This window comes from Lepidochelys kempii, chromosome 21 (assembly GCF_965140265.1).
Source record: "Lepidochelys kempii isolate rLepKem1 chromosome 21, rLepKem1.hap2, whole genome shotgun sequence".
Taxonomy (NCBI): domain Eukaryota; kingdom Metazoa; phylum Chordata; order Testudines; family Cheloniidae; genus Lepidochelys; species Lepidochelys kempii.
In genome coordinates, this window is record NC_133276.1 from 18,143,359 (window position 1) to 18,157,399 (window position 14,041).

The window sequence follows — 14,041 nt, forward strand, 5'->3', positions numbered from 1 at the left end:
GATTGTCCTGAGGTGGAGGCCATACAGCTCCACATAGAAAGTGTACCAATGTTTCCATCGCTGCTCACTTACTCCACAGTTCACTTCTAGAATCTTAGGCCTTCTAGCTTCCTTCTCTCATGCGACAGGAAGGCTCTAAAAGATTGCTTAGACGTTATTCTTCAGTATGTTTCTGAGTTCGCTGAACTCATCTTTGATCTGCGAGGTATTCCTTGATACAGTGTCATTATTGCCAATATGAACCATCACCAATAGATAGTTGCATATTCACTTCAGAAGTCTATCTTATCTTAGCATGACGTCTCATGTATTGATTCTGGGAATACAGCACCGTGTTGTCTGCCTGCCTGCCCCTTGTAGAATGTTTGTTCTATTCTTGTGCGTATTGAATCCCCAACAAGCGGCGTCTGTCTTCCTTGGACACTTTGAGAACTCTTTGGGCAAATTTGATTTGCTCAGCATTTGGGTCAAGCCTCCATCCACATGTGTCCCATACATCTTGCTGTTCCCTTGGACCAGCTTGATCTTGAGAGAGAGGTCTTCCAAAGTTTCTGGGTTGAGGACCTGGTATCAATCGGAAACTGATGGCTGTGTGGAGTTCCTCCTGGTCCTCTTCTTTGTGGAGGCCACACCCTACTCACCCTCCTCTCTCTCACTGTGACGTCTTGCCTCTTGTGGTTATGAATAAGGCTCCATGTCTGTCTTGGAAGTCACGGATTCTGTGACTTTCTGTGACCTCCATGACTTCTGCAGCGGCCAGGAGCAGCAGTTTGGGTGTGTAGGAGGGAGCTCAGGGTTGGGGTGCAGGGCAGCACTCTGGGAGGAGGCTCCCCGGCTCCCACCGGCATGACCCTGCAGCTCCTATGCAGAGGGGCCAGGGGGCTCAGAGTGCTGCAGGGTGCCGCCCCTGTACCTCCCATTGGCTGCAGTTTCTGGCCAATGGGAGCTGCGGAGCCGGCGCTTATGGCAGGAGCCCCCTCGGCCACCCCACCCCCTAGAAGCTGCAGGCTGCCGGGTGGAGCCCCTGCCAGCCCCGCCAACCTCTTCTTCCTCCCCCCGGCCTCCCAAGCACCAGCAGGAGTCCTGGGCTGCGTGCCGCTCCCTCCCCCAGCAGAAGTCCCAGGCTGCGCACCTTGGGGCTGGGGCAGAGGGTAGGGTTGTGGGGTGGCGCTTACTTCAGAGGGGGCTCCCCGGCTCGCACTGGCATGTCCCCCTCGCTCTGTCATGCAAAGTCTTAACACAATCTTCCATTCTCTTGTATCAACAGATCAGTGCACCAACTAATCTATCACATAGTCAATCCATTGCAAAGTTATTCTGCTTTGACACAGCTGAGATCACTGTTAACACTTTGTATTCATCTTGGACAACAGAAAGAAACGCAGAAAGGAAAGCTAGCATATTTAGTGACAAGTAGTTGTATTTTTAAAATTCTTTCATTTTCAGTGATTTGTGGTGCAATCTTGGTAATGTAGGTTATTACTGTTTGGAGTCTGAGCCTGCAAACACCTATGCATGTGCTTACCTTCACTTGCGTGAGCAGTCCCAGTGGCATCTCTGCAGCTGCTTGTGTGAGTAAAGCTAAGTACATATGAAAACGTTTGCAGAGTTGGAGCCTTAAAAAAATATTTGTGCCCACACTGTCCTGGGTGCCTTCCAAACACATAGGAAGATGGTCTCTGCCAAGAATCTACAGTCTGAAAAGACCAAGAGATATGAAGGGAAGGGGATAGAGAGTTTAGCTTACAAACACTGCAATCATGACTTGTTAGTTACCTGTTTGTTCTCTTGTTGGTTAAAAAATGTGTGTGTCTGCAGCATCTGATTCTTACATTATCAGTATCTTTAAAATGTACTTCTACATACAAGAGATGAAGTTTCAGATATGTGCCAAAGCTCTGCAGTGGGTCACTGAATGGAGCCACTGAAAGGTTGGCCAAACTAGTGACCTCTTAGTTCTGTTTCTTGCTGTATTGATCTGTTTGTGAGGAGTGCAGGTACTTGGGAGTGATGGCCGCTTTGAGAATTGATCATTGGACTAGACAGCTATTTATTTGTAAGACACACATCCAGATCTGCTGCATCAAGATGGTAGAAGTATGAATTTCTCTTTAAGCCTGAGATGTTACTCAATTTCTTTTGGACTGTGAGTTTCTCAGGGAGGGACCTCTTCATTCTGTGTCTCATACAGTGCCAAAGACATTGTCAGTGCTTAAAAAATTATCTCTAACCAGGTGGCTGCCCTGATTTAGTAAGCTGCATTTTATATTTTCATGGAGCCTATAAAGTGGAAGTGGATCCAGTATATGTAAAAACTAATCAAAGGTTTATATGTCAGGAAGATTTTGCCATTTGAAGTGCCAGGATTCAGTTCTGAATTAATTAATATTCGACTGTATTCTGATTATAATGTATTTTGTAAAATAAAGTAAATGTAAACAGTAATTTTCTAAGTAAGATACATTCCCTGGCCCGAAACATGTACAGTGTAAATGAGACAAACACAAATCAAAAACATCACAACAGTCCAGGAGAACTGTTTAATTTGCTTTCTTCAAAGTAGAAGGGGCACCATGGAATTTGAAAGGCCCTGAAAATGTATACTGCTTTTAAAATGTCCTTTGATAATTAAAAAATCAATAAACATGATGAGCTTTTCAAAATTAGGGTGTGTGTCCTATCACATCTGCCCTTTGACTGGGCAGCACACCTCTATTCAAGGCTGCTGGGCTGGTTGGGATTGTTTTTTCATATGCATCACAAGTTAATATCTAGATTGTTCAGCCATCTAACTGCTGCATCATTGAGCATAGTGTGGTCTTGCAGTTCACCTTCCAATCTTCTAGTTGTGCACTCCTCCATCAAGTTTTGACTATATGCATTGGTGCCCTGCAGTCATTCTTGTAAAGATTGGGCTAAACCAAATTTCTGTATTGTAGCAGCCATTCTGGCCATTCCAGGAACAGTCCAAGATTGGCATCCCAGGTTGCAAACAAATGGGTGTAAATTTGGGCTTCTGAAGTTCACCAGCATGCCTGGATTGGGATCATTGATGCTCATGTGCTAATCCTGCTGTCCCTCTGTTTTCCTGTTTGCCATTTTTCTATTTCAAGGGGAGAGGGGGGAATGGATACGATGAGCTCTGAGTGTTTCTGGCAGCTGGAGGTGTGTTGAGGAGAACAGGAGACAGCAACCCATGTGTGGATGGCAGTTTTACTCAGCTCAGGAGCTGAGGTTTTAATGCTGTACCAGCCGTTATTTTGGAGATGGATTTTTTTTTTTTTTTTATCATGGTGTGTCAGGTTGGAACACAGAAACCCCCTTAGGACTGCTAACTGATGTGCCAAGAGTACTTCTGCCCCTGCTTTCCCTGCCAGCTTGGGACTCCAACACCCCTGTCTTGCTGAGCCATACACGTCAGTCTGCTCCAACACAGACCCAGGGTCTGAGCCATGTGCCCCAAAGCTGCAGACTTAACTGAAAGCAACTTAAGAAGTATTCCTGTCTTTAACACTCAGATGCCCAACTCCCAATGGGTTCAAACCCCAAATAAATCCGTTTTTTACCTTGTATAAAGCTTATACAGGGTAAACTCCTAAATTGTTCGCCCTCTATGACACTGATAGAGAGAGATGCACAGCTGTTTGCCCCCCCAGGTATTAATACATACTCTGGGTTAATAAGTAAAAAGTGATTTTATTAAATACAGAAAGTAGGATTTAAGTGGTTCCAAGTAGTAACAGACAGAACAAAGTGAATTAGCAAGCAAAATAAAATAAAACACGCAAGTCTAAGTCTAGTACACTGAATACATATAAGATCTCACCCTCAGATGTTTCAATAAGTTTCTTTCACAGACTGGATGCCTTCCTAGTCTGGGCACAATCTTTTCCCCTGGTAAAGCCCTTGTTCCAGCTCAGGTGGTAGCTAGGGGATTTCTCATGATGGCCGCCCCATTTGTTCTGTTCCATTCACTTATATATCTTTTGCATAAGGTGGGAATCCTTTGACCCTCTGGGTTCCCACCCCTCTTCTCAATGGAAAAGCACCAGGTTAAAGATGGATTCCAGTTCAGGTGACATGATCACATGTCACTGTAAGACTTCATTACCCTCTTGCCAGCACACAGTATACAGGAAGACTTACAAGTAAACAGATCCATCTACAGTCAGTTTTCCTGGTTAATGGGAGCCATCAAGATTCCAAACCACCATTAATGGCCCACACTTTGCATAAATACAATAGGACCTCAGAGTTATAATTCATATTTCTAGTTTCAGATACAAGAGTCATACATTTATACAAATAGGATGACCACACTCAGTAGATTATAAGCTTTGTAATGATACCTTACAAGAGACCTTTTGCATGAAGCATATTCCAGTTACATTATATTCACACTCATTAGCATATTTTTATAAAATCCTAGAGAGTGCAATGTCACACATGGAGACACTATAAAAGTGGCAATATCACTTGTTTTCACAGAGTTAAAGATCCTGTAACATTCAGATATGCCTCTGCCATTATTTCAGTGAGTATGCTATAAACATTACACTGGGGAGGAAATGAAGCTGGTGTTGTTCAAATTCCTGGGGTTTACAGCAGCTTCTCCTGTCTCTAAAGTGGGATTTTAGCTGCAGACTTGTTAGGTATAGGGATCTGCTGTTCAGGTATTAACAGAGAAGGGCATGATCACTTCTGCTTGCTTATGTGTTTCAAGGATGCTCTCAGAGTATCAATTAATGCATTTGGTATGTTTAGATTTTGTGCTGTGTTCTTGATCAAGCCCACTAAGTATAGTACTGAAAGGAAGAAAATTAACTTCAGATATAGTTTAAACGGAAGTGACTGATCGTGGCTGTATACTTTATGTTTCAGAGTGAGTTTCTGTATGTAGAACTGCCCCCTTATCTCTGGGGCTCTGCTCTCTGAGCTCTCCTGGTAAGAGCTTTGCCTCATCTTTAAACCTACCCCATCCTCCAAGGGTTTGCTGATATGCTCACTTGGTTTGGCTGGGCAATCATCTTGTGGCTGAAACCTGTGAGGTTTTACCAGACCCCTACATCTACCTAACATCTGAACTGCCCTTACTTCTGAAGCAAAACCCATTTGAGATGCAGAATCCAAAGCATAGGAAGTGGAGCTGGCTTTCCTGTATGACTGGAATGAAATCACTAGTCATGCTGGCAGTAAGGTGGGTACTCATATTCCATTGCTGATCCTTGCCCAACCCTAGTGATTTGCTGAAACCTTAATTACTTATGAGCTTTCTCCTCAGTGGTTGCACTTTTAGTGTGCCCTGGAATTACCTACGGTCAAACAATGTGTATTTTCAGAGCCTAGCCAAAGTGCTCAGGGCTCTCTGCAACAGATTTCAGCTTTCCAGAGTCGATAAATATCTCTGGGAGGAGGTGGGTATTTGAAGGTTGGTTTCTTCAAGTGTGGAGAAATGGACCAAGAAAGCCGGAGCCTCTGGTATTAGAGGTTAGCGTTTGGGCATTTGAATAGGGGCTGCAGAGAGTTAATGGGAGCACAATGAGTAAATTCTAATGGCTATGGAAAGTTCCAGAAAGCTATTGGGAGAGGTGGTGATGATATAAAAGAGAACAATTGGGTGGCACTTTAAATAGGAAAAATCAAAGAGAATTTCTTGGTGATCATTTGTAAATATCATTCTTAGAAACTCTCATGATAAACCGTTGCTTAAGAATTCAGCCTTTTTGCTATCTGAGAAGCAGAGTCAACAAGCTGGAAAGTTATTGCTTATCCCAAATCCAGTCACTGGAACAACGCTCTGAAGTCTGATCAGTGCTTTTTCTTTTTAGGTGGATTCTGAAGAACCTGTTTTTGAGGCAGTTATAAATTGGGTGAAACACTCAAAAAAGGAACGGGAGGACTCCTTGCCAGAGCTGCTGCAGTACGTGCGCATGCCGCTTCTTACCCCCCGCTACATCACAGATGTCATAGACACTGAGGTATAAACAGCACAGTGATCCTGTGATATAGAGAGGTTAAGAGTCCATATCATTATTCCTTTACATCCCATAGTTCAGTCCCCAAAAATATCTCAATAGAACACATTGGGGATGCTTTCCACACTGTTTCCTTTCACTGATGGCCTATAATTAAGGCTACATTTTAGTCACAGGTATTTTTAGTAAAATTCATGGATCGGTCACGTGGTCCATGACTTTTACTATATATCCCTAACTAAAACTTGGGGCAGGGAGCTGTGGGGGCGCGGTCTGGGGGTGCTGTGGGCTCTGGGGGGGAGCAGGTGGGTGGCATGTTGCCCAGGACCTGTGCAGGGTGGGGAGGGTTGGCGGGGCTGGCGGGCTCCTGGCTCCGACTAGCATGTCCCTGCAGCTCCTAGGAGGAGGGGCAGCCAGGGGGGCTCTGCATGCTGCTCCCGCCACAAGTGCTGGCTCCGCAGTTCCCATTAGCCGGGAACCCCAAGGTGCCGTGCCTGTGGGCATGGGCAGCGTGCAGAGCCCCCTGGCCCCTCTGCCTAGGAGCTGTAGGGACATGCCGGTGGCAGCAGGGGAGCCCCCTGCCCGAGGTAAGCGCCGCCCTGCACTCCAAGCCCCAGCCCTGAGTCCCCTCCCACACACCCAAACTGCTGCTGCTGGCCCAGGGGCTTCCCGTCTTGGGCAGCCCCTGAGCCAGCACTGGACGCTGCAGAAGTCTCGAAGGTCACAGAAAGTCATAGCATTATCCTTATCCAGCTGGAGATGCCTATTTGTGTTACCCTCACCGAGCAGGGCAGAATTTCCTGCAACAGACTACATTAGAATGGTTTCACTGGTGTAATGAAATTGATCTAAAACTAATTTTATTACCCTGATGCCAATCCCCAGCACAGACGTAGTTGAACTGGTTTAAATATTGCTTAAATTGGTTTATCTTAGTTTGGTAATTTACTCAGTCTTGTTTGTTCTTCCACAGTTAGGGAGCCCTGCAGTATCTGGCACTGTGCAGGTTTTTGGCCTTTTTTCATCTGTAGCACTTGCAGCCTTTCTCTGTTGCCAGTAGGTCATCATGCAAGTCAGAGTTTTAATGTCATTTAAATCCAGTGGAACTGGTTCTAATATGATTGTTTCTAGGGAATTTAAAACAAATCAAACATACAACATATGCATGTTTTCCCCCAGCCTTTTATACGGTGCAGTTTGCAGTGCAGAGACCTTGTAGATGAAGCTAAGAAATTCCACCTAAGGCCTGAGCTCCGGAGTCAGATGCAGGGACCCAGGACCAGAGCACGTCTAGGTGAGCAACAAAGGAAAGGACACTCAGGAGATTCTCTGGGACATTGCCAGGTATTGTATTTAGATGCTGTCTAGTGCCTTCTGACTGATGATCTCAGTGCTTCACAGATACTAACTCTCACAACCCTTTGGGAAACAAGTAATATTCCCATTGTACAGAGAGGGAAACAGAGAGAGAGAATGGAAGTGATTTGACTCAGAACAAACAGTAAATTTGTGGCAGAGCTGGGAATAGAGACCAGATCGCCTTAACTTCCGGTCCTGTGCTTTAGTGACAAGTTGTTGTCCCGCAGAGTTGTCCACGCTTCTAGACTGTATCCCAACGTGGTGGGATAGTTTCTTTCTACCCCTTTACCAGGATCATTAAAAACACCAGGGAGGTAGGAAGTGGAGAGATACCTCAGTGTTAAAGAGCAAAAATAAGCCCTTTGCCTCTCTTTGACACGTGCTTTAGCAAGCCCCATTCTTGCTTGAAGGTATGATCTGCCTTTCTGACAGGTCTGCGTAGTTGAGCTCAGTTGATTGCAATGTAGTTAGAGGTCAGTTGCTCTTGGCCTGCAGAAGCAGCATGCCAGTCCTTTTGCAGGGGAAAAATGCCTTTCATCTCTCTTGACAACTCCCACGAAGGAACTATTATAATCTAGTCTGACCTCCTGCATAACACACAGGCCATAGAATTTCACCCAGTTAACCCTGTATTCAGCCCAGTAACTTCTAGATGAGCCAGAACAGATCTTTTAGACTCATCATCATCTTGAGTCTATAAGATCATCAGATCTTTCAGTAAAAGACATTCTAATCTTGGTTTAAAGACTTCAAGTACTGGAGAATCCACCACATCCCTAGGTAAATTGCTCCACTGGTTAATTATCTGCATGGGCACGTGTATGCTTGATTGCTTGTGTCGATGCTGCGTGTACTGACCAGGAGTGCTTGTACTGATGCAAAGTGACTGCACCACAGGAAGTTATCCCAGTGTGCCACATACCACTGTCCAGTATGTGACACACTGGGATAACTTTTGGGAAATTTTTGCAGTATGTTGTGGGATAGAAATGACTCAGCCAGGGACTTATGTTCTCAGCATGCAACCGTCTCCATCCCATAATGCCATCCATATCCATAATAAAAAAAAAAAAAAAGTCACAAACACATGCAACACTTTTCGGTGTCACCATCTCTGACAGGAGCATGGTGCCCACAGAGCTCTGCACTATTCTCATGAACATTGCAAATACAGGACAGTTGATTCTCCTGTATTTGCAGACCCACGAGAAGTATCATAACAACCGGGGATATAGCTGAGGGACATAGCGAAAAAGAATTCCTGGTTGTTGGTGGCATTCACAGAGCAGCTGAAGACGGTGGAGTGCTGCTTCTGGGCCTGAGAAACAAGCACTGACTGGTGGGTTAGCATGGTTGAGGAGGATAAAAGTCTCAGGGAAGGAGAACATCCAACTGGAGCAGAAAGAAATGATCCCATAGTTGGGACCCTCCTTCTGGATGATGTCATGGTATCCTCTTCCACCAAGGACCTCTCCATGGGAGGGAACTCCAGTTATTAAGAAGAGACAGGTAATAGTTATGTGGGATTCAGTCATTAGAAACATAGATAGCTGGGTTTGTGATGACCGGAAGAACCACATGGTGACTTGCATGCCTGGTGTGAAGGTTGTGGATCTCTTGACACATCTAGATAGACTTATGTGTAGTGCTGGGGGGAGCCGGTGGTCGTATTACATGTAGGTACCAATGACATAGGGAAGGATAGGAGAGAGGTCCTGGAGGCCAAATTTAGGCTGCTAGGTAAGAGAGTGAAGTCCAGGACCTCCAAGATAGTATTCTCTGAAATGCTTCCAGTTCCATGCACAGACAGAACTGCAGGGTCTCAATGCATGGATGAGATGATGGTATATGGAGGAGGGGTTTAGATGTATTAGGAACTGGGGCACCATTGGGAAAGGGGAGCCTATACAGGAAGGATAGGCTCCACCTAAACCAAAATGGAACCAGATTGCTAAAATTAAAATTAGACTTAAAAAGATCGTAATTAAAAATATCGTAGAGCAGTTTTTAAACTAAGGGCTGGGGGAAAGCGGACAGGTGCGGAAGAGCGCATGGTTCGGACAGAGACATCCCTTAGGGGAGGATCTATTACTGGAGATTCGCTACGTCCTAGTAAGGAGAAGAGGATGGAAGATGATAAAATGCGGGTGGGATCTGATGAGAAACAGTCATAAGGTTCCCATTCAATTACATCATGTAAGGCAGACAGCTAAAAAGTGACAATTTTTTTTAAGTGCTTATATACAAATGCTAGAAGTCTAAATAATAATAAGGGTGAACTAGAGTGCCTCATATTAAATGAGGATATTGATACAATAGGCATCAGAGAAACTTGGTGGAATGAGGATAATCAGTGGGACACAGGAATACCAGGATACAAATATATCAGAAGGACAGAATGTGTGTCCTTGTGTTCTGATGTGCAGAAAGAATAGCAAATATGGTGGGCAACCAGCTTGACTTAACAGACAAATCTTCAGGGAGCTTAAACACAGAAAGGAAGCTTACAAAAACTGGAAACTTGGACAGATGACTAGGGAGGAGTATAAAAATATTACTCGAGCATACGGGGTGTAATCAGGAAGGCCAAAGCACAATTGGAATTGCAGCTAGCAAGGGATATGAAGGGTAACAAGAAGGGTTTCTACAGGTATGTTAGCAACAAGAAGGTGGCCAGGGAAAGTGTGGGACCCTCACTGAATGGGGGAGGCAACCTAGTGACAGATGCTGTGGAAAAAGCTGAAGTACTCAATGCTTTATTTTTGCCTCGGTCTTCACAGACAAGGTCAGCTCCCAGACTGCTGCACTGGGCAGCACAGTATGGGGAGGAGGTGAGCAGCCCTCAGAAGTGAAAGAACAGGTGAAGGACTATTTAGAAAAGCTGGACATGCACAAGTCCATGGGTACAGATCTAATGCATCCGAGGATGCTGAGGGAGTTGGCTGATGTGATTGCAGAGCCATTGGCCATTATCTTTGAAAACTTGTGGCAATTGGAGAGGTCCTGGACAATTGGAAAAAGGCAAATGTAGCGCAAATCTTTTAAAAAGAGAAGAAGGAGATTCTGGGGAACTTCAATCCCCGGAAACATCATGGAGCAGGTCGTCGAGGAATCCATTTTGAAGCACTTGGAGGAGAGAAAGGTGATCAGGAACAGTTAACATGGATTCACCAAGGGCAAGTCATGCCTGACTAACCTGATTGCCTTCTATGATGAGATAACTGGCTCTGCGGATATGGGGGAAACGGTGGACGTGATATACCTTGACTTTAGCAAAGTTTTTATATGGTCTCCCACAGTATTCTTGCCAGCAAGTTAAAAAAGTATGGCTTGGATGAATGGACTATAAGGTGGATAGAAAGCTGGCTAGATCGTCGGGCTCAATGGATAGTGATCAATGGCGCGATGTCTAGTTGGCAGCTGGTATCAAGCGGAGTGCTCCAGGGGTCAGGTTTGTTCAGTATCTTCATTAATGATCTGGATGATGGGATGGATTGCACCCTCAGCAAGTTTGCAGATGACACAAAGATGTGGGGAGAAGTAGAAGTAGATACGTTGAAGGGTAGGGATAGGGTCCAGAGTGACCTAGACAAATTGGAGGATTGGGCCAAAAGAAATCTGATGAGGTTCAACAAGGACAAGTGCAGAGTCCTGCACTTAGGACGGAAGAAATCCCATACACTGCTACAGGCTGGGGACTGACTGGCTAAGCTGCAGTTCTGCAGACAAGGACCTGGGGATTACAGTGGACGAGAAGCTGGATATGAGTCAACACTGTGCCCTTGTTGCCAAGAAGGCTAATGGCATATTGGGCTGCATTAGTAGGAGCATTGCTAGGAGATGGAGGGAAGGGATTATTCCGTTCTATTCGGCACTGGTGAGGCCACATCTGGAGTATCGTGTCCAGTTTTGGGCCCTCCACTACAGAAAGGATGTGGACAAATTGGAGAGAATGCAGTGGAGGGCAACAAAAATTATTAGGGGGCTGGGGCACATGACTTGTGAGGAGAGGCTGAGGGGACTGGGCTTATTTAGTCTGTGGAAGAGAAGAATGAGGGGGGATTTGATAGCTGCCTTCAAGTACCTGAAGGGGGTTCCAAAGAGGATGGAGCGAGGCTGTTTTCAGTGGTGGCAGATGACAGAACAACAAGCAATGGTCTCAAGTTTCAGTGGGGGAGTTCTAGGTTGGATATTAGGAAACACTATTTCACTAGGAGGGTGGTGAAGCACTGGAATGGTTACCTAGGGAGGTGGTGGAATCTCCATCCTTAGAGGTTTTTAAGGCCTGGCTTGACAAAGCCATGGCTGGGATGATTTAGTTGGGGTTGGTCCTGCTTTGAGAGGGGCTTTGGACTAGATGACTTCCTGAGGTCTCTTCCAACTCTAATGTTCTATGATTCTATGACTCTGTGATTCTATGACGTGATCGTGCCGCTCTATTCGACATTGGTGAGGCCTCATCTGGAGTACTGTGTCCAGTTTTGGGCCCCACACTACAAGAAGGATGTGGAAAAATTGGAGAGAGTCCAGCGGAGGGCAACAAAAACGAAAATCAAACAGAAACGAGATAGAGCTCTGTGGAGCTTTGGGATATAATACATGGTTCAAAATCATTTGCTTGTTTACATAGTTTTAAGGTGACTGCAAAGGAAAGAAATAGTTTGATTTTATTTTTTCCTTCTCTTTGATGTAGAAGGAAGGATTAGGCAGAATATTTAGGATTTTTTCTTTTCAGGGCTTGGCTATTCCTGTTTTACTTGGCAGTATTATGGAAAACTGGGGAAGTAGTAGGATGATGATCTTATGAGTAGCAAGGAGGTGAAACTGGGCAACTGAGTGGGGGAACATATTTTGAAACAATTACACTGTTCTTTGATGTATTTATTTACTTAAACTCCTGACAAACATTGGAGAGAAAATAAGCTTCCTTGTTAAAGATCCAGCACTGCTCCCCTTTAAGTAGGGGCTTAACAGGCTCCCATTCCAGTAGTCTGGGCCTCCAAGAGACCTCCAGAAAAAATGGAAGAGGAAACGTGATATTCTTGATATTTCTAAGCTAAACAGAACAGGCAGGAAAAATCCTTTCAGGCCTTCCTTATGCATGATAAAGAAGCAAAAAGGGCACTGAATTCTTTTCTTTCCTTTATAGGAGAAATATTCAACACAATTAACTTCATGGTCACTTGAAAATGACTTTATTTGGATTTTAATATTTTCAGAAAATAGTTCTTCCCCCAAATCATCCCTTCTACCTTTAATTATGAATATTTTGTAGCTGACTTGCTTCCTTCCTTCAGGATAGGTCTCCCACTGTGCTTCAGTGGGGTAGCTAGATAGGTACAGCAGCAACTGTGGTTGCATGAGGAGGGTATAGGGCATTCACAGTGAAATGGTGAATGAGGGAGGGTGCTCTCTCTGGCCTGCATCTGAGGGGTAGCTTAGATGATGAGAAAGGAGAACAATTCTTGTGAGAATAAGCTAGGAAGAGCATGCACCGTCCACCAGCCGCTTTGAGGTGTGGGGAAGGCTGAATATTGTCTGTCTGGAGCGGGGAGGGAGACAGAGCAGTGACAGCAATATTCAGTTAAAGAGGCAGCTGTGCCCCATCATTCCTGGCACAGACCATCCCTCCAGGATGGATCCAAAAGCTTCTTTAAAAGTGACCCTTTGGTGGCAGAGGAATTAACTTGACTCTGGTCTTTTTTTTCTACAGGGGCTAACGAGGTTCTGCTAGTGATTGGAGGCTTTGGCAGTCAGCAGTCACCTATTGACGTGGTGGAAAAATATGACCCAAAGACTCAAGAGTGGAGTTTCTTGCCAGTAAGGAATCATCTGCTTTACTACATTTTTCACCACGAGTGGGTCCTGCAAATGTAATGGATCAAAATACTGATAGGTCTAAACATTCTGATAAGGGATAATTGCTTAGTGTTCCCCTTACGGACTGTCCATTCTCTTCCGCTTAGAATTGGAGCTTTATGTTCAGAGGGACTGCTGAGATTTAGATGTTGCCAGAAATGTTAATGATTTAGCATGCTTCCTCTGCTTGACTGAGATGTGCACCGGTGCCCCAACTCAGTACTAAGGGCTCTTTTAGGTGAGATACTAAATTTAGATCCCAAGCTCTTATGGCGGTTAAAAATTCCCCTGAAACTTTTTGCAAGGGTTTGTATGAGTTTCTGTGTTCTGGCCAGATTCCAGCTTGGATGACTGTAATCTACCTCCTTAAATTACGACTGAAGTTAGATTCAGTATTCTCCATTTCCTCTCCTAAGCTGTTGTGTAGTGTTGCTATTAGCTGTTAAACAGCTGCCAAGTTCTATCCAGAGGACGCTGTATTTCAGTGGTGAAATGATGCTAGTGTATAAACAGTGTATAATAAATGAGTGAAGTTGGTAGAGCACAGTAAGATCTGTGGAGAAAAGATGCCACTAATTGATGGTCGTTAGTCTTAATATTGATAACATAGACATATCAGGTTTTTTGGAAAGATTAATTAAAATATTATCTCAGGAAATATACGTTGAGAAAAATGTCTTACTTCATAGATCAATAGATATCAAAGCCAGAAGGAACCACTGCTGTAGATCTGCCCCAAAATAATTCCTAGAGCAGATCTTTTAGGAAAACATCCAATCTTGATTTTAAAATGGTCAGTGATGGAGAATCCACCATAATACTCAGTAAGTTGTTCCAATGGTTAATTA

The 14,041-nt window shown here is 44.6% G+C and overlaps 1 protein-coding gene across 5 annotated transcripts in view; it reads left to right on the plus strand.

Annotated features, from left to right (window-relative positions):
* Positions 1-14,041, plus strand: part of KLHL12 (kelch like family member 12) — a 118,167-nt gene that overhangs the window by 37,218 nt on the left and 66,908 nt on the right. For all 5 annotated transcript variants that reach the window (XR_012155801.1, XM_073319672.1, XM_073319674.1 and 2 more), the window contains exons 4-6: positions 5,829-5,978; positions 7,155-7,269; positions 13,048-13,154. Coding sequence is in view for 4 of the 5 variants with exons in the window: in XM_073319672.1 (XP_073175773.1) it covers positions 5,829-5,978; positions 7,155-7,269; positions 13,048-13,154 (372 nt within the window). In the remaining variant the exon portion in view is untranslated. The remainder of the gene's footprint in view (positions 1-5,828; positions 5,979-7,154; positions 7,270-13,047; positions 13,155-14,041) is intronic.